Here is a 19,096-nt window from a genome sequence, read left to right as displayed (position 1 = left end):
CTCCCCTTCAGCACTGTTGACATTTTTTAGGCTGTTTAATTCTTTGTTGTGGAGGAATGACTTGTACATTGTAAACTGTCTAGCAGCATCCCTGACCTCTATCCACTAGATGCCAGTTACACCTCCATAGGTGTAGCAGTCCAAAATGTCTCCATACCATGCCAAATGCCCCGAGTTAAGAACCACTGCTTTAGTGGTATTTCTGAGGAGTGGTTCTAGCTGAGACAGCTGCCACCTCCTCACTCTAATCAATGCACTATCAGGTCCCTAGAGCAATTAATGTGGCCTCAGCTCTCTCCTCTGCCCCAGGTCATAATAACCAAAGGGGACATTTGAAATGCATGGCAACAAGGAGGCACATTACCCATAAAAAAATGTATTAGTAAGGAATGTCTGGTGAGACTTGAGCATTCCTTCTCAAGTTTGTAACCACATATGTGTAAGCATTGTGAGTGATCACCTCAGGGCTCTTTGGCTTGGAGTCTAATTTTCTGTGTATATGTGTTTTTCTTTCCCCAGGGCTTTACTGTGGTTGTGAGCTCAGTTCCAAATCAGAACCTAGAAATACAACCCTATGACCTCAGCATTGACATTTATAGCCGCTACATTTACTGGACTTGTGAGGCCACCAATGTCATTAACGTAACAAGATTAGATGGGAGATCAATTGGAGTGGTACTAAAAGGCGAGCAAGACAGACCTCGAGCCATTGTGGTGAACCCGGAGAAGGGGTATGTTACTGAAGTTGCATTCAGATATCTTGGCATCTGAGACCCTCATCAGCCTTCCTTTTCAGCTCATGTGTTCTTTACTGTTCAGTATTCTGTGCTCCAGTGAAAAACTCAATATGCTCCATCCACCTACCCCTGCATTTTCTTATATCCTTGCTTTCTCTGATTTTACTGCCTAGAATTTCTTTCCTTAGTCACTGTTGCTATAGTTCTAATTTCTAACCATACCTTCAGGATGATTGGAACCTCAACATCCTGTACGAAGTTTTCCTTGATCTACCTGACCCCAGCCAGGTGTGATTTTCCCCTCTCCCAAGTATCCAGCCCTCTATCTGTGCCTCTCTAGTTATTCTTAGTCCTCTACCTTACACTCAGTTTTTTTTCAGGTTATATTTTCCACTAGACTTTAGGTTCCTTTATGACAAGAACTAATACATTGTCTTCATTCAATACAAAGCTTTACATTTAGGCTCATTTGCACCTGAATGAATAAGGAATTCATCAGGGGGACTAGCTTATTTCAGAAGAGAGGAAAGAGATGAGCTCCAGAAGTTAAATATGAGAAATAATTCATGTGTGACTTAGTTTTAGTTATGAAATAGACTAATTGGAAAGGAATTTAAAATTTCGTGTTCAGGTCTTCTGGTTAACTGTTCTTTTATTTCTTTTATTTTATTTATATATCGTAATATTCCAAAAGCATAAGTATGCCTGTGTCTATCACTTCATTTTATTTTTAAGAAATCTTTACATCCAACGTGGGGCTTGAACTCAAAACCATGGGATCAAGAGTTATCCACCCACTGAACAAGCCAGGCGCCTCTATCACTATATTTTAATCCGTGAAAATTAGCTCCCTAAGAACTTCTATGTACCCTGTGTTACTATTATTGAAAGTAATTAAAGTATCCCATGGCCTTAAAAATATATATTTTAAAACTTTTAAAAGTAAGATTTTAAAATATTCTCCTTTTATCTTAAGAATGTTCTCATTTTGTACGGTTTCTTTGCTGACCTTACTGTTTCCTTCTCTCTTCAGGTATATGTATTTTACCAATCTTCAGGAAAGGTCTCCCAAAATTGAACGGGCTGCTTTGGATGGAACAGAACGGGAGGTCCTCTTTTTCAGTGGCTTAAGTAAACCAATTGCGTTAGCCCTTGATAGCAGATTGGGCAAGCTCTTTTGGGCAGATTCGGATCTCCGGCGAATTGAAAGCAGTGATCTCTCAGGTACCCAAGAAATGTTTTTCCTTATTTTAATTTGAGTTATTGAGGTGATTCGTTAATAGAACATGTGTTTTTCTCCCATTGTATTAATTTTATGCACATTTCTTTATAGTTCTATTTACTAAAGGGTAGTTAGCATCATGTTGGTTGGGAAGAACTTTTTCTTCAACTGTCAACATGATTAGTTCCTCTGTTATCTAATAATTTCCTAATTTTCTTGATTTGGGCTCTGTAAATAATATATTTCTAATGCATCACTTCTCCCTTCCTAATTCTTATGCTCTAGTTTATGTTCTTATCTTCTCTGGCTTAGGGTCTAGCCAATGAAATCTCCTCCCTGCTGATTTTCCCCCCTTGAAAGTTTATACACTGTTCCTAAATTTTCTGAAGCATGGTTTCTAATCATGTCACTGCTACTAAAAAAATCTTCAGGATAGTCTCATAACCTGAAGAAAAAGTCTAGTTGTATACTCAAGTTGGTATTTGCCTTTTATAAACCCATCGTCAAACTCAAATAATCTTAACCATTGCTGGTGTTGTAACCAAATTAAATCATTTTTTGGTTCTTCACATGTACTTTTACTTTCTTATTGTCTTCACACCTCTGTCTAAATCATAGTTACTTTACCTCCCCCCAATTTCTGATGTCCAAATAACTCTATGTGGCCTCACTAGTGATCGGGTAAATGAAATTATAATAATACATTATTTATGTCTATCAGAATGGCAAAAATATGTTAAAGTTGATTACACCCAACATTGGTCAGAATGGTAGAGAATGGCATGCTCTCATGCACTTTGGTATAAATGGAATTGGTAAGATCTTTTTGGAGGGCAATTTGCCAGTGAATTTCCCCTTTTTTTTTTTTTTTTTTTTTACAGAAATACCCATTTGTACAAGGGTCCCTGTGAGCATTATTTATAATAGTCTGTTGCAGAGAAACATTCTGGTATATCTAGTGTATAGAATATTACAATCATTTTCCAAAATATGAGGTAGATCTGTGTGCACTGACATAGGAGGATAATTTTTTTTTTTTTTTTTTAAAGATTTTATTTATTTATTTGACAGACAGAGATCACAAGTAGGCAGAGAGGCAGGCAGAGAGAGAGGAGAAAGCAGGTTCTCCACGGAGCAGAGAGCCTGATGCGGGGCTCGATCCCAGGACCCTGGGATCATGACCTGAGCTGAAGGCAGAGGCTTTAACCCACTGAGCCACCCAGGCGCCCCATGGAGGATAATTTTTAATAACTAAGTTGCATAACAATGTTTATTAAGATCTAGTTTTGTTTAAAAATTTATTTATTTATTTATTAAAGATTTTATTTGGGAGAGGGAGTGAGTGAGTAAGAGAGAAGGAGCAGGGCGAGTAGCAGAGGGAGAGGGAGAAGCAGACTTAAATTTAAATTTAAAACCCCCCACCAGAAGTATATGAGTTGTCCCTCTTGTATTTGATATTGTTAGACTTCTAAATTTTTACCAGTCCAATAGTTTAAAAAGTATATCTCATTAATAAAATTTGCATTTTCCTGTTTGATATCAATTTATTAGTCATTCTTATTTCTTCCATGAATTGCTATATTGCCCATTTTTCTACTACTGATTTTTAAAAATTCTTCATCAGACTGTTAATCCATTATCAAGTTACATATATATTGGAGGAGAATTGACATTTTAAGTAATTCAGTCTTTCATTCATACTGTGGCATATTCCTCCATTTTTTTAGGTCTTGTTTGATAATTTTTAGTATACCTTTACACTTTCCTCTGTAGAGAAGGATAGATATTGCATAAATCTTCTTCCAGTTTCTGATTTACCTTTTCATTCTCCCAGTGGTATCTTTAGATGAAAAAAATTATTAATTTTAGTACAGTACAGTTTACTAATTTTTCCCTTTAAGATTAGTACCTTTTATGTTCTATTTAAGAAATCTTTGCTTACTGCAAAGTCACAAAGATTTTCTGTTGTGTTTTTTTTTTCCCCTAAAACTTGTTTAACTTTTCTCATTGAGATCTATGATCCATTTGGAACTTTTGTGTGTGTATGTTGTGAGGTAGGGGTTAAAAAAAATTTTTTTTCCCATATTACTATTTGATTTAACATCAGTTTTTGAGAAGATAAATCTTTCTCCACTGTTCTCTAACAACATCATCTTTGTTATAAATGAAGTGACTGTATTTGTATGAGTTTGTTTTTGGAATCTAATGTTCCTTTGGTCGCTTTGTCTTATGTGATATTTTATTGTCTTAATTGTTTATAATGTTACAACAAATTTATCTGGCAGTGTTCGTCTTTAATATTTCTTCAAGATAGCTATTTGTTGACCCTTTCTATTTCCGTTTATATTCTAGAATCTGCCTCTGAGTTTCCACCAAAAAATTCCAAACCTAGTAGAATTTTGACTGGGTTTGCTTTGAATTTATAGGTCAATTTAAAGAGAATTACTTTTTTTAATAATATTAGTTTTCCAAATCATGAACATGGTATAAACCTCTATTTATTTAGAACTTGAATTTCCCTCAGTGTTTTATAGTTTTCTGTGTAGAGATCGTTCCCATTTTTCATTAGAGTTATTCCTTGGTATTTGAGGCTTTTGAATGTTAGTGGTAAAGAGTATTCTAAATATTTAATATTTCATTTTCTGACTGTGGCAGGAATAAAAAATAGTTACTTTTTTTCCTCTCATTCTGTTATTATGAGCTCATTCCCAGGGACCTTGCTAAATTCAGTTATCTGGGGCGCCTGGATGGCTCAGTGGGTTAAAGCCTCTGCTTTCGGCTCAGGTCATGATCCCAGGGTCCTGGGATCGAGCCCCACATCGGGCTCTCTGCTCCGTGGAGAGCCTTCTTCCTCCTCTCTCTCCCTGACTGCCTCTCTTGCCTACTTGTAATCTGTCTGTCAAATAAATAAATAAAATCTTAAAAAAAAAATTCAGTTATTTGTGATTTCTTTAAGATTTGAACATCATAGAATCATTTATCTACAAATTAATGAAAGTTTCTTTTTCCTCGTTGCATTATTGTTCTGGCTAGGACCTCCAATACAATGTTGAATAGAAAAATAGAATCTTGGGTTTTTTGGTTTTGTTTTATTTTTGTTTTTCTTAATTTGGGGGAAAGCATTCAGTACTTTGTGATTAGGTATTATCTACTAAGGTTTTTCTGTAGATGACATTTTTATCAGATTAAGGAGATTCCCTTTTGTTCCTAATTTTCTAGAACAAATCAAACTTGGCATAATACATTTTCCTTTTTATGTATTGCTGGATTTTGTTTAAATGTTTGTGTTTGTTTTCATGAGGATGAGTACCCTATAATTTTTCTTTCTTACAATGTACTTATTGGCATTTTGCAATCAAGGTTACATTGGCCTCATGAAAATAATTGTTTCCTCTTTTTCTGTTTTCTGAAAAAGGTTAGTATAATGTTGGTAGTTGGGGTTTTTTTCCCCTTCCTTATATATTCACAAACAATCAAACACTTTTGTCATGGGATCTCTTTCTACTTTATATTTTTAGCCTCCCACGGAGCCTTTTACATTGGATTGTATTTAGTACATGCGTAGTTTATTGAATAAATGAACATGTGTTTTCATTGTTGACTCCAGCGTTTTACTTAAAACTGCCGTTAAAATAGATCAGGTCCGGGGCACCTGGGTGGCTCAGTGGGTTAGGCCTCTGCCTTCGGCTCAGGTCGTGATCCCAGGGTCCTGGGATCGAGCCCCACATCGGGCTCTCTGCTCAGCAGGGAGCCTGCTTCTCACTTCCTATCTGCCTGCCTCTCTGCCTACTTGTGATTTCTCTCTCTGTCAAATAAAAAATTAAAAAAAAAAAAAAAAAAAAATAGATCAGGTCCTTATCATGTTTGGGATCCTGCAGTGACACTGTTGACAGCTCTTTTTTTTCCAGGACCACTTGAAGCCATACTCACACTACCACCAGCTAATCTTTTTTATTTACTCTTAACTATTTCAGGTTTAATTTTAATTTTCATTGAAGTGATACATGTAAATATTTATGAAAATCAAATGCTTCTACTTAGTTTATAATAAGAAACAAGTCTTCTGTCCTACCTACTCCTCTCAGTTCCCATGCTGAGACATCTGCTTTGTTATTTTTAAAATAACTTGCTTAATACAGCTATTTCTTGATTTTTCAGTTTAAGATACCATAAGTTGACTTCCCTTGATGGAAAATAAATATTTTGTTGTCTTAAACTATATAGCCCCAAAATACTCATATGAACTCTCCTCCCATCCTCCCAGGATAGTTATATCATATTTTAAATAAATATTTATTTATTTGATGGAGAGAGAGAGAGGGAACACAAGCAGGGGGTAGTGGGGGAGGCAGAAGCAGTTTTCCCACTGAGCAGGGAGCCTGACTCTGGGTATGATCCCAGGACCCTGGAATCATGAGCTGAGCTGAAGGCAGACGCTTAATGACTGAGCCACCCAGGCGTCCCTCATAATTTTTAAGTTCATACTTAATTATTATTTATGGCTATGAAAATATTACCATTAGCGTGTTTCTTTCTATAGCTCTTTTTCCCCAAGTTAATCTCGTCTAATGTAAGTATTGTTTCAGTACCTACAGAATAGGTGCATTGAGCAATCCATCCTTTTTCTTTTTAACTGAAAGCATGTCTCTTGAATTTCTTTATCATTTGCTCCAGTGTGGATTTTCTTGCTTTTTAGGCCAACTTCTTTTCACTATTAATTCTGGTAATGTACTTGCCAGTCTCCTTGGTGCTGAAACCTATTTACTGGATTCCATTTCTCTGGCTAATTTCTTTTTCTTGGTAGAACACATCCTCTGTTAGCTTCTTTTTTCTTTTCTTTTCTTTTTTTTTTTTTTAAGATTTTATTTATTTATTTGACAGACAGAGATCACAAGCAGGCAGAGAGGCAGGCAGAAAGGTGGGGGAGGGAGCAGGCTCCCCGCTGAGCAGAGAGCCCAGTGCGGGGCTTGATCCGAGGACCCTGGGATCATGACTCAAGCCTAACGTAGAGAGGCTTTAACCCACTTAGCCACCCAGGTGCCCCCTCTATTAGCTTCTTAAGAGGAGTTTACAGGATATTAAAATTTTTTGTATTTGTCTGAATTTTTTTTTCCCCTCACACTTGGTTGATAATTCAGATGTATATAGCATTCATGTTTTATAACTATTTTCTCCCAGTTTTGAAGGCAGAACTATGTTGTCTTCAAGCATCTCATGTTGTTGGAAAGTTTGATGTCATTGTGATTCTTATTTATATGTGATCCTTTATTTTCCCCTCCAGAAGCTTTTAATATCTTCTCTTTTTCCCAGATGTCGTAGAATTTAATGATAATGTGCCTTTGTGTGATCCCTCCCTGACTTCCCTCTTTGTTTCTTTCTTTCATTGAACTGGCAAGTCCTTTTATCTGGAAACTTACATCTTGAGTTCTGGAAAGCTGGTTTTTGGGTGGTGTGTGTGTGTGTGTGTGTGTTTTAATGTTTCTTTAATGATCTGTTTTCTCATTCTGGAACTTTTACTCTCTTGTTGGATCTTGACCATAACCGTATTTTTCTCACTCATTACCCATCTCTTTATCTTTTTGTTCTGCTTTCTGAGAGAGTTTTAAATTTTTCTTCCAACCCTCTTCCCCCTTCCCCCCCAGGTATCATATTTTTAATCTCCAAGGACTCTTCTGTTCTGTGGATGTCTTGCTCCCATCAAAACAGCCTGTTTTTTAGGGTTTTGTTGCTATTGATTTGGGGGTTTTTTTTCTGCTTTTAATTGCATCTGTTTTTCTAAATTCCTTTATTCTGTTTGTTTTGGACTTTGAATTTAAAAGTTGTTTTCTTTAAATATCTGGTGATGCTTAGTTGTCTATATTTAATAATGAGGCATTAAAAATGCTGCCTTTCCTATTGCTGCTGCCTGTAAAGGAGTAGGAATCCTAAGGACACCTGGCTGTTTTCTAATGGGATTCCCAGGTGACACTGTCTGAAGTTCTTTTCTCTTGGAAACCTCAGGTTTTTTATTTGATTATTATTGTTGGTTTGTTTTTCCTATAGGGGTATCTTCCAGTCTTCTGTAGGAGGATAAAAGCTGGCTGCTAGTATTCTTGGAATCTAGTGGGAAAAGAGACAACTTACAATGGAGAGTCTCACCAGTTAGAAAGTAGACTTTTAATTAATGCCCTGTGAAATCCCATGTATAGCACTACCTCTTTGTCTTTGCCTGGTATGTTAAAATCTAGTTCATCCTCTTTAGAAAGTATACGTTCGGTCTCCTGATAAAGGAAGAGAGGAGACCCAGGAGCTGAATAACTTCTTATACTTATTTTCAGTCAGTCCTCTTCTCTCAGCCCTAGCCATGTAACTCCTCCCTTTGTTTTGTCCTGAATTACCTGGTGCTCCGAGTTCCTGAGCTAATTGATTTTGTTGCTGACTTCACAAACTGCAGGCTTTTAGTTTTCTATGGGCTATTATGTCCCCGGTCTGCTCCAACTTCTGAATTTTGTATCGTTTTGTGCTCTGCTTTCCTGTTTGTCCTTATGGGGTTTTACCTTAACTTTTTACTACAATTTTTAGGAGCCTAAGAAAATTTGTGTTTAACCCACCCTTGATCTGAACGTTGACTTAGGTAGTGACTTCTCATCTGGAGTATCTCCTCCTTTTTCTCCCTTTATCAAACTTAGCTTTATGCTTGCCTCTTTCCTAGAACTTTCCCTGATATTGCTAAAATACAAACTAATGCCCTTCTTTGATTAAATTCTCATTACTTAGGAAGCACGAAAATGTTCTATAGATATTTGAAAGACTATTATGGGGAGGAGGGGGAATGAATATATTTTTTCTTTTTTTTTTTTTAAGATTTTATTTATTTATTTGACAGAGATCACAAATAGGCAGAGAGGCAGGCAGAGAGAGAGGAGGAAGCAGGCTCCCTGTTGAGCAGAGAGCTCGATGCGGGACTCGATCCCAGCACTCTGGGATCATGACCTGAGCCGAAAGCAGAGGCTTTAACCCACTGAGCCACCCAGGTTCCCTATTTTTTTCTTTTTGAATGAGGGAGAAACTATGGGGATGGAGAGAGTGGGGCACAGATTTCAACACACTGTGTGAAAGAACTTTCATATAGTTCAACAGAACGGTTGCCTGTTAAGATTTAACATCCCATGTCTGGGATATTGTAGAAAGAATTCTTACTTTGTGGTGTGGTTTGAACCAGGTAACCTTTGAATAAGTCATTTTTTCTGTGTTCTGAGTGGCCAGATGGCGTGAGGGTGGAGTGGTTCTTCACTGAGGCCTCAGGTGTACTCAGCAAGTAGGGGAGGCCAGGAGCTCAGAGCTCTGGGCTCACAACCACTGCCTTATCCAAAGAAGCCTGTTTTCATCTGATTTATATGTTAAGACTTTTCATAAAATGTAATTTGAAAAGTGGACTCTGCCTTTAAAAAATTTTTTGAAAACCACTCTGTCTTTTCTATGTTTCTGTGAACTAGAGTATTTACTGTGTATTGGGCACTTACTTGCTTTTGTTTGTACTTAAATGTCTAGTCTGTTCTGTGATATGTATATATCTTTTCACAATGAGTTTTAATTTTTGTGGTAGACACCTTATATTTTCTGTTTCAGTACTTTCGGAATTTAACTGGTATTTGAACAGTAGTTGCTGAATGTGTGATTTGACCCACATGAATCATTTCTGTTGAATGTTCTCTTTTCCAAGGTGCCAACCGGATAGTATTAGAAGACTCCAATATCTTGCAGCCTGTGGGACTGACTGTGTTTGAAAACTGGCTATATTGGATTGATAAGCAGCAGCAAATGATTGAAAAAATTGACATGACAGGCCGAGAGGGTAGAACCAAAGTCCAGGCTCGAATTGCCCAGCTTAGTGACATTCATGCAGTGAAAGAGCTGAACCTTCAGGAATATAGTAAGTGCTGATGGCAGACTGATAATTGTAGGAATCATGTTTATTGTAAGAAATTAAGACAGAATTAAGATGTTCCTGTCTGTCTTCTTACCTTTTTAAAATTTTACTTATTTATTTATAAGATTTTATTTATTTGAGAGAGAGAATGAGAGAGAGCAGGAGCAGGGGAAGGGGCAGAGGGAGAAGCAGGCTCCCCACTGAGGGACTCAGTACCAGGACCCTGAGATCATGACCTGAGCCAAAGGCAGATGGTTAACTGAGCCACCCAGGCGCTCCTTCTTACCTTTTTCTTTAAAGATTTTCATGCACTTTTAATCTTGCCATTTTTTAAACTGTGTTTTTAAAGCCTTACCTCGAACTCACCTGGGAGCTTTTTCAAATTAAACACCTTTTCCCCATAAAACAGGAGTGGGGGAGTGGGGCGCCTAGGTGGCTCAGTGGGTTAAGGCCTCTGCCTTCAGCTCGGGTCATGGTCCCAGGGTCCTGGGATCGAGCCCCGCATCGGACTCTATGCTCAGCGGGAAGCCTGCTTCCCCCTCTCTCTCTGCCTGCATCTCTGCCTACTTGTGATCTCTGTCAAATAAATAAATCAAAATAAAAAAAAAGTTTTAATTAAAAAAAAAGGAGTGGGGGAAAGGAATGGTCTGGCTCATTTTCAAAAATTTCCTCAGATATTTATATATATAATATATATATTTATTTTTATTTTTATGTTATATATATATAGAGAGAGAGAGACTGCTTGTCATGCTTTTTTTTTTTTTACCTTGAACCCCTTTAAGAATAGTGGTATAAAGTATGTATTTCTTTTGTTCCCTGTGTGCCCCCATAGTTTGAACAAGAGCAAAAATTATATAATAATATAGTTATCTTGGAATAACCTTATTAAGCAAAAACAAAAATTAGTGTGTTCAGAAGTTTTTGAAGTGAACTTAGAGAAGACTGCTTAACAGATACTTTGTTTTCTTCTAGATAAATTTATCAATTGTATTCTCATCTTAGAAAAGTACTCATAGGGCACCTGGGTGGCTCAGTGGGTTAAGCCTCTGCCTTCGGCTCAGGTCATGATCTCAGGGTCCTGAGATCGAGCCCCGCATCGGTCTCTCTGCTCAGCAGGGAGTCTGCTTTCCCCCTCTCTCTGCCTGCCTCTCTGCCTACTTGTGATCTCTGTCTGTCAAATAAATAAATAAAATCTTAAAAAAAAAAAAAAAAGAAAGAAAAGTACTCATAAATTTTCCTGAAAAGGGGCGCCTGGGTGGCTCAGTGGGTTAAGCCTCTGCCTTCGGCTCAGGTCATGATCTCACAGTCCTGGGATCAAGCCCCACATCGGGCTCTCTGCTCGACAGGGAGTCTGCTTCCCCCTCTCTCTGACTGCTTCTCCCTCTCTCTGACTGCTTCTCTGCCTACTTGTGATCTTTGTCAAATAAGTAAAATCTTTAAAAAAAATTTTTTTTCCTGAAAGCTTTCGAATATGGCTAATCATCTTGCTTTAATTTCTTGTTAATATCAAAAGACTTCTCATAGCAGTTACTACTATGGGTTTTATGATTGTCCCAGGAATGCTAATGTTAAATGAAATATTAAAGAGAGAACTATTGAACTCCTTAACTTCTCAACCTGATGCTTTCAAATCAGACTGGAGTATGAAAGGAGAATAGTGGAATGAGAACACCATTGCTTGTTCAAGTCTTCATTTTGTTGTCACTATTGATGAACTTTTAGAAGTTAGAGACATTTGAGAATTAGAGTTAGAATTGTTGTCATTCTAATTTATGACATGTGACTCAAGCTGAATATTTAATAGAAATAAGGCCTTAATTTCTAAGCTATTTATTCACTTGACAAATGAATATTTTATTGCAGAAAATCTCCATGGAGGTTTTCAGAATTTTAGGGGGAATGTCTTTTTTTTAATAATTAGACACTTAAATATGGTTTTATATTTGGAAAAACATTTTTTCAAATTTCTAATAACAGTAAAGAGAATGAGATTTTTGTTTATCAGAAGTGTCATGGCCGGGGAGAGGTGCCTGGGTAGAGGTGCCTGGGTAGCTCAGTTCGTTAAGTGTCTGCCTTCAGCTTGGGTCATGATCTCAGAGTTCTGGGATCGAGCCCTGTATTGGGCTCTCCACTCAGCAGCTAGTCTGTTTCTCCTTTTCCCTCTGTGATCTCTCTCTCTCTTTTGCTCTCTCTCAAATAAATAAAATCTTTTTTAAAAAAGTGTCATGGAATTAAAAGGTTGTACTTTGTAGGTTGTGTATTTTAGTGCAGTATGAACTGATGTCTGTTTTGGGACATCTGTGTAGTATAACACTTCTGTTCAGTTTCAGATAGCTGCCTCCCTCAGTCTCATCAATGCATACTGAAGCAGGACTGAGGTGTTATTGAGAACACAGATAATAAATGGAAGGCTACAGTAGATGCTACTATTCTGATGACAGGTATCAAGTTGCTTGTAACACAGGCTAAGTAGAAAATTCAAAGCAACTTCATTAAGTCTAATTTGTAAAACAGACTTTGAAAAATTGCCCAAGTTTGTATTTATTTAATTTAGCCCAAATTTAAGGAAATTAAACATTCGTAACATTGCAAGTTACCTTTTGCAATTGACTAAGCAAATAATTTTGATTGTCTCTGAGTGGTTGCAATCCATGTGAACTTAAGTTTTTTCTTATAACAACCCTTAATTTTCCATATTTCATTATTTCTGTATTTCATTAAACTACAGTTTTTGAATAAAATCATCTGTTAGAATGGTAGAATTTCTGAGTTAAAAATCTTTGGAAGAGTTTTTGTATTTTAAGTAGAATAATGTCCAGATTTCTGCATTCTCCCTAGCAATGTTTTTAGTTTCAATGATCAATTTTTTATATATATAAATATTTGAAGACAGTGGTTAGATATAAATATTTTGCATTATTAAATTGTCCTCCTTTTCTTGCAATTGTGTAAGGATACACAATATTCTATTGTTAGTAGAATTGAAGTCCAAGGTAATTTTAAATTTGGTGTTCTTGGTAATTCATAAATAATTAATTTTGACTGAGCTGCCCTTTCTTTCCTTCCTTCTTCCCTCCCTTCCTTTTCTTTCTTCTTTTTTTTTTCCTTTTTCAGGACAGCACCCTTGTGCTCAGGATAATGGTGGCTGTTCACATATTTGTCTTGTAAAAGGAGATGGTACTACAAGGTGCTCTTGTCCCATGCACTTGGTTCTGCTTCAAGATGAGCTATCATGCGGAGGTAAATATGTTATTTTCTTGTGCAATTAACTTGTTCTGTGACTTAATCTAGCATTCTGTGATTTGGCAGTGAAGTTTCTCTTTCCCCTAACTTGATTAGTCACTTATATTCCATTCATCTGTACTATCCTAGCCTTTTGGGTTACTTTGAGAGTGAATCAATCCATCATGATGGGTAGCACATAACCTAATCTTGGGACTAAGTTAGATGTGCCCTTATTTTGGGGGAAATTAATCTTGTGAATGAATGTATTTCCTAATAATAAAGTAGCTTTTTTCACCCCCGAGAGTAAAAAAATGAATTAATTCTACCTCCTAGAAATCTCCATCTACTGAATTCTAGATTCTACGAAGTTTATGTATCATTGCCGGGAATATATCCAGTGAAAAGAACATTCTTTTATTCACATCTATAGGTCATTCCCTATTGTTTTTACTTACTTACCTAGCCAAAAAAAATTTTTTTTAATATCACTCTAATAATATAATATGGTAGTGAAATTGGTTCAATCACTCATGAGAGCATAACAAATTGGTACATTCCTTTGTTAAAGCATAGTGTGGTAGCATCAAATAACATAATAATATTCACGCCCTTAATTCAGAAATTCTCCTCTTGGCAATAATTCTAAGTTAATTTAATTGAAGGGAAAAGACTCTTCTCTACAGTGGCAGTTTACAGATTGAAAGCCATTTAATTTCTAATGATAGGAAAATGAAGTAAAATAACTGAGTTTATACAGCTGTTAAACATTATGACCATAAACTCATGTAAAAAATGTAGCCAAAATTTGGCTTAAGTAGAAAAAAAATTTTTTTACATGTTTCTCTATGATGACAACTGCATAAAGTACATACTTCTGTGAACAAAGATTGGTTTATACGTTCAAAATACAGAATTGTTGATAAGATGGTATTATAAGAATATTTTATTCTAACTTCACTTTTGTAAAAAAGTAAATAACGTATTGAGTAGCAGCCGCGAGTCACTCTGCTTGGAATGTAGGAGATTTGAAGATCTTTGAGAGAGAGCATTTAGTTTAGTTGGGGAGAGCAACTATGTGCATGGTAAACGTTAAGCTCTGGTACTTGAAGTGTCTTTCCACAAAATAGCAAGTGTTGCAAAATAATGTGAATGTACTTAATGCCACTGAACTGTATACTTGAATGTACTTAATGCCACTGAACTGTATACTTTAACTGTATACGGTTAAAATAGTAAAGGTTGGGGCCCCTGGGTGGCGCAGTCAGCTGGGCATCTGCCTTCAGCTCAGGTCATGGAAGTTGAGCCCTACATTGGGCTATCTGCTCCATGGGGGAGGCTGCTTCTCCCTCTCCCTACTGCTCCCCCTGCCTGTGCTCTCTTTCTGTCTGTCAAATAAATAAATAAACTCTTTTAAAAAATTAGTAAACTTTGTCACATATATTTTACCACAATAAAAAAAAATAGCAAGTATTTCCATATCAAGGTCTTAGTTTGTTACTGTAATAAGGCAAATCTTAGAAAAATTACCTTTATGTAATGGTAACATAGATAAAACTGAGTCAAGGATATCATCTTCCACTTAGAAAATGTCTTTTAAAAGACCTTTGCATTTTTTCTTCACATTTAGTGAGTATTTTAAATGCATGTATTAAATTTTTAAAAAAATATATGTATTAAAATAATGGAGTCTTTTAGTAAATGTGTTACCAACACTCAAACCAGGATATACAGTGTTGTCATTTAAAAAAAAGTACCCTGGTATCCTTCCATAGCCACTTCTTTTCTAGAAGTAACCACTATTCTGATTTTTATCCCCACAATTTAGCTTTTCCTGTTCTTGAACTTTATGTAGGAATCATGGCATATGTTATTTTTTTTAAGATTTTATTTATTTATTTGACAGATTACAAGTAGGCAGAGAGGCAGGCGGTGGGGGTGGGGGGGCACGGTGGGAAGCAGGCTCCCTCCTGAGCAGAGAGCCCGATGCAGGGCTCAGTCCCAGGACCCTGGGTTCATGACCTGCGCTGAAAGCTGAAGCTTCAACCCACTGAGCCACCCAGGTGCCCCATATATATTCTTTTTGTGTCTGATTCTCTTAAGATTTTGAGATTTAGCCATATAGAGGAGTGTATCAGTAATTTCTTTTTATTACTGAGTAGTGTTTCATTGTAAAAATATGCCACAGTTTATTCTGTTGAGGGGCATTTTAATTGTTTTGTTTTTTGGTTCTGAAGAATAAAACTGCAGAGGCGCCTAGGTGGCTCAGTCAGTTTAAGGGTTTGCCTTTGGCTCAGGTCATGATCCCGGGATCCTAGATAGAGCCCCACATCGGGCTCCCTGCTCAGTGGGGAGTCTGCTTCTCCCTCTGCCTCTCCTGCTGACTTGTGCTCTCTTGCTCACTCACTCTCAAATAAATAAAATCTTTTTTTTTTTTTTTTTAGATTTTTATTTATTTATTTCACAGACAGAGATCACAAGTAGGCAGAGAGGCAGGCAGAGAGAGAGGGAAGCAGGCTCCCTGCCGAGCAGAGAGCCCGATGCGGGGCTCGATCCCAGGACCCTGGGATCATGACCTGAGCCGAAGGCAGAGGCTTTAACCCACTGAGCCACCCAGGTGCCCCAAATAAAATCTTTTTTTTTTAAGATTTTATTTATTTATTTGACAGACAGAGATCACAAGTAGGCAGAGAGGCTGGCAGAGAGAGAGGAGGAAGCAGGCTCCCTGCTGAGCAGAGAGCCCGATGCAGGGTTCGATCCCAGGACCCTGGGATCATGACCTGAGCCGAAGACAGAGGCTTAACCCATTGAGCCACCCAGGGGCCCCGCAAATAAATAAAATCTTTAAATAAATTTTTTTTAATTAAAAAAAAAATAAAACTTCAGTCAGTGTTTAAGATTTTTTTTTGTTATGGTGGCTGGCTGGCTAAGTTGGTGGAGTGTGTGACTCTTGATCTTGGGGTTGGTGAGTTGGAGCCCCACGTTGGAGATGGAGATTATAAAAAAATAAAATCTTTTGGGGGTCACCTGTGTAGCTCAGTTGGTTAAGTGTCTGCCTTCGGCCCAGGTCACGATCCCAGGGTCCTGTGATCAAGTCCTGCATCAGGTTCCCTGCTCAACGGGGAGTCTGCTTTTCCCTCTCCCTCTGCCAGTTCCCCTGCTGTACTTGTGCTCTCTATCAAATAAATAAATAAAATATTTAAGAAATGAAATAAAATCTTTTCTAAAAAAAAGATTTTGGGGGGTGAAAGGGGCACCTGGGTGGCTCAGTCAACCAGTTAAACATCTGCCTTTGGCTCAGGTCATGATCCCAGGCTCCTGGATCGAGCCCCGAAGTTGGGTTCCCTGCTTTTCCCTCTGCCTGCTGCTCCCCCTAGTTGTGCTCATCCTCCCTCTCTCTCTGTGTCAAATAAATAAATAAAATCTTTTTTTTAAAAAAAGGGTGGTTTTTTTTTTGTTTTGTTTTGTTTTTGTAATTTAACATTGATTTTACTATGGAGGCAAATGAAATACAGAATCTTAATTCATCTGCCTGACCTTCAGGATGTGTTTTCATTTGAGCCTGTCTTAACTATCCATTGCCTTTTGTATCTCACTTTATTTTTGTTTGGCTGTTTAGAGTTTGATGATTACTGTTGCATGTCCTGTTTTGCTTTACCTCAGTGGACTTACTTGTGGTATTCCAGAGTTGTTTTTTTTTTTTTTTTTCTTTTTTCATGCCATCCTAAATCTTAGTTATTTATCAAGGAGCATCTCCTCATGATCTTTAAACTTTCACTAGCCATTATTGTTCTCCTGTTTCTCTGAATTGTAGCACTATTACCACAGTTTGCCTCATATGCAATTCAGAGTGATGTTTTGTGTCATATTAATGAGTCTCTTCCTAGCCCCAATCAAATTAAAAGTTCTTTAAGAACATGGACCATATATTTTACCTATTTTTATCTCCACATGATCTGTTACAGTGCTGAAAATGTATTGGGCTCAAATTCCCTCTCTAAATACTATCTCAAATACCCCATGCAAACTGTTCACCTTTGATTTGCAGTATTCTCCATTTTAAAAATAAAAGGTTTGGGGCACCTGGGTGCTTCATTTGGGTAAGCATCCAACTCTTGGTTTCTGCTCAGGTCACGATCTTGCAGTCGTGAGATTGAGCCCCACTTCGGACTCTTTGCTCAGTGTTGAGTCTGCTTCAGATTTTCTCTCCTTCTCTTTCCCACTCTCTCCTTCAAACAAGTAAATAAAATCTTTTAAAAAATGATAAAAGGTTTTCTGATCTATAGTCATGTTAATAAAGTTATGTTATCTAGTAAATTTGCTAACAGGTTTTTAAATGAAGTCAGCACGGCTGTGCTGTAATAGTAAAGGCAGTGGGCTAAAACTAAGGAGACTGCCCTTCTGGTCCTATCTTTTATTTTTAATTATCACTTGTTTATAGGAAGCTCTGTGAGCTTTGGCAGTCACTTAGCCTCTCTGAGCCTCAGTATCCTCATTTGCAGAAACAAGGAAATTGGGCTTGAATGGGAATTCTCAGAGTGACCTCAGCAACTTTTACATTTTAAAAAATTATTGAGGACCCCAAAAACCGTCTGTTTGCATAGGTTATGTTTATCTATATTTAGTGGTTGAAATTAAAACCAAGAACATTAAAAAATTAAAAATAATAATAAACCCTTATATGTTCTCAAGTTAAACCTGTTAAAGTTGGCTATATTTTCTGAAGCAAAATAATTTTAGTGAGAAATGCAACATTGTTTTTACATTTCTGTAAATCTCTTCAGTGGTGGCAGGATTCTCATGTCTGCTTCTGCATTCAGTCTGTTTATAGGATGTGATTTTGGTTGAAATACATAAGGAAATTTAGCCTCATACAGAAGTGTAGTTGGTGAACAGAGAGCTATAGTAATAGTCTTTTCAAATGATATTGCATATATCTTGAATTCTGTACCAGATATTGCAAGTGGTAGTTTTCTGTAGGTTAAGTTGCTGTATGGAATTTGAAACCATATTAACTTTTCATAATCTCTTATATTAAAATCCATTGATCTGTTTTGTGCTCTGAATGGATATTTTACCCAGGCATGATTTTATAACTTTACACCATGGTCATTTGAAATACTAGAATTCCAATCAGAAATTCCAGGTCTTCAGATTTTAAACAATATCAAAAATCACATGTTTATATCACCACCAATCTTATTAGAAAAAACTTTTTTAAGTAGGGGGAATCTGTCAAGCTTGCAGTGTTGGATACAGGGTTTCCAAAATTATAATTTCTGATTGAAAGCTCCAGTGTTATAATATGTTGCAAAAGTACAGTGATGTTTGCCATTGTTTTCCTTGAAGTAACAGGCTCGCTAATTCATTTTTTATTTAAATTCAATTAATATATAATGTATTATTAGTTTCAGTGGTAGAGGTCAGTGATCCATCAGTCTTGTATAACACCCAGTGCTTATTACATCACTTGCCCTCCTTAATGTCCATCAACCAGTTACTCCATTCTCCTACTCCCTCCCTTCCAGCAACCCTCAGGTTGTTTCTGTGATTAGAAGTGTCTTATGGTTTGTCTCCCTCTGATTTCATCTCATTTTATTTTATTCCCATATGATCCTCTGTTTTGTTTCTTAAATTCCACATATGAGTGAGATCGTTTGATTATTGTCTTTCTCTGATTGACTTATTTCACTTAGCATAATACCCTCCAGTTCAGTCTAAAAATCATTGCAAATGGCAAGATTTCTTTTTTTGACGGCTGAGTAGTATTCCATAGTATGTATATATACCACATCTTCTTTATTCATCTGTATGGCTCTTTCCATAGTTTGGCTATTGTGGACATTGCTGCTATAAACATTGGGGTACACTTGTGCCTTTGGATCCCTACATTTGTATCTTGGGGTAAATACCCAGTAGTGCAATTGTTGGGTCATAAGGTGGCTCTGTTTTCAACTTTCTGAGGAACCTCCATACTGCTTTTCAGAGTGACTGCACCACCTT

At 37.0% G+C, this 19,096-nt stretch overlaps 1 protein-coding gene across 2 annotated transcripts in view; it reads left to right on the top strand.

Moving 5' to 3' along the window:
* LRP6 (LDL receptor related protein 6) overlaps positions 1 to 19,096 on the top strand; it is a 164,984-nt gene that overhangs the window by 123,222 nt on the left and 22,666 nt on the right. For both annotated transcript variants that reach the window (XM_080811028.1, XM_080811029.1), the window contains 4 exons: positions 520 to 731; positions 1,771 to 1,961; positions 9,662 to 9,871; positions 12,986 to 13,111. In XM_080811028.1, the coding sequence (XP_080667154.1) occupies positions 520 to 731; positions 1,771 to 1,961; positions 9,662 to 9,871; positions 12,986 to 13,111 (739 nt within the window). The remainder of the gene's footprint in view (positions 1 to 519; positions 732 to 1,770; positions 1,962 to 9,661; positions 9,872 to 12,985; positions 13,112 to 19,096) is intronic.

The sequence above is a fragment of the Martes martes genome (assembly GCF_963455335.1).
Source record: "Martes martes genome assembly, chromosome: 8".
NCBI lineage: Eukaryota > Metazoa > Chordata > Mammalia > Carnivora > Mustelidae > Martes > Martes martes.
This window is presented reverse-complemented; position numbering and strand designations above follow the sequence as displayed.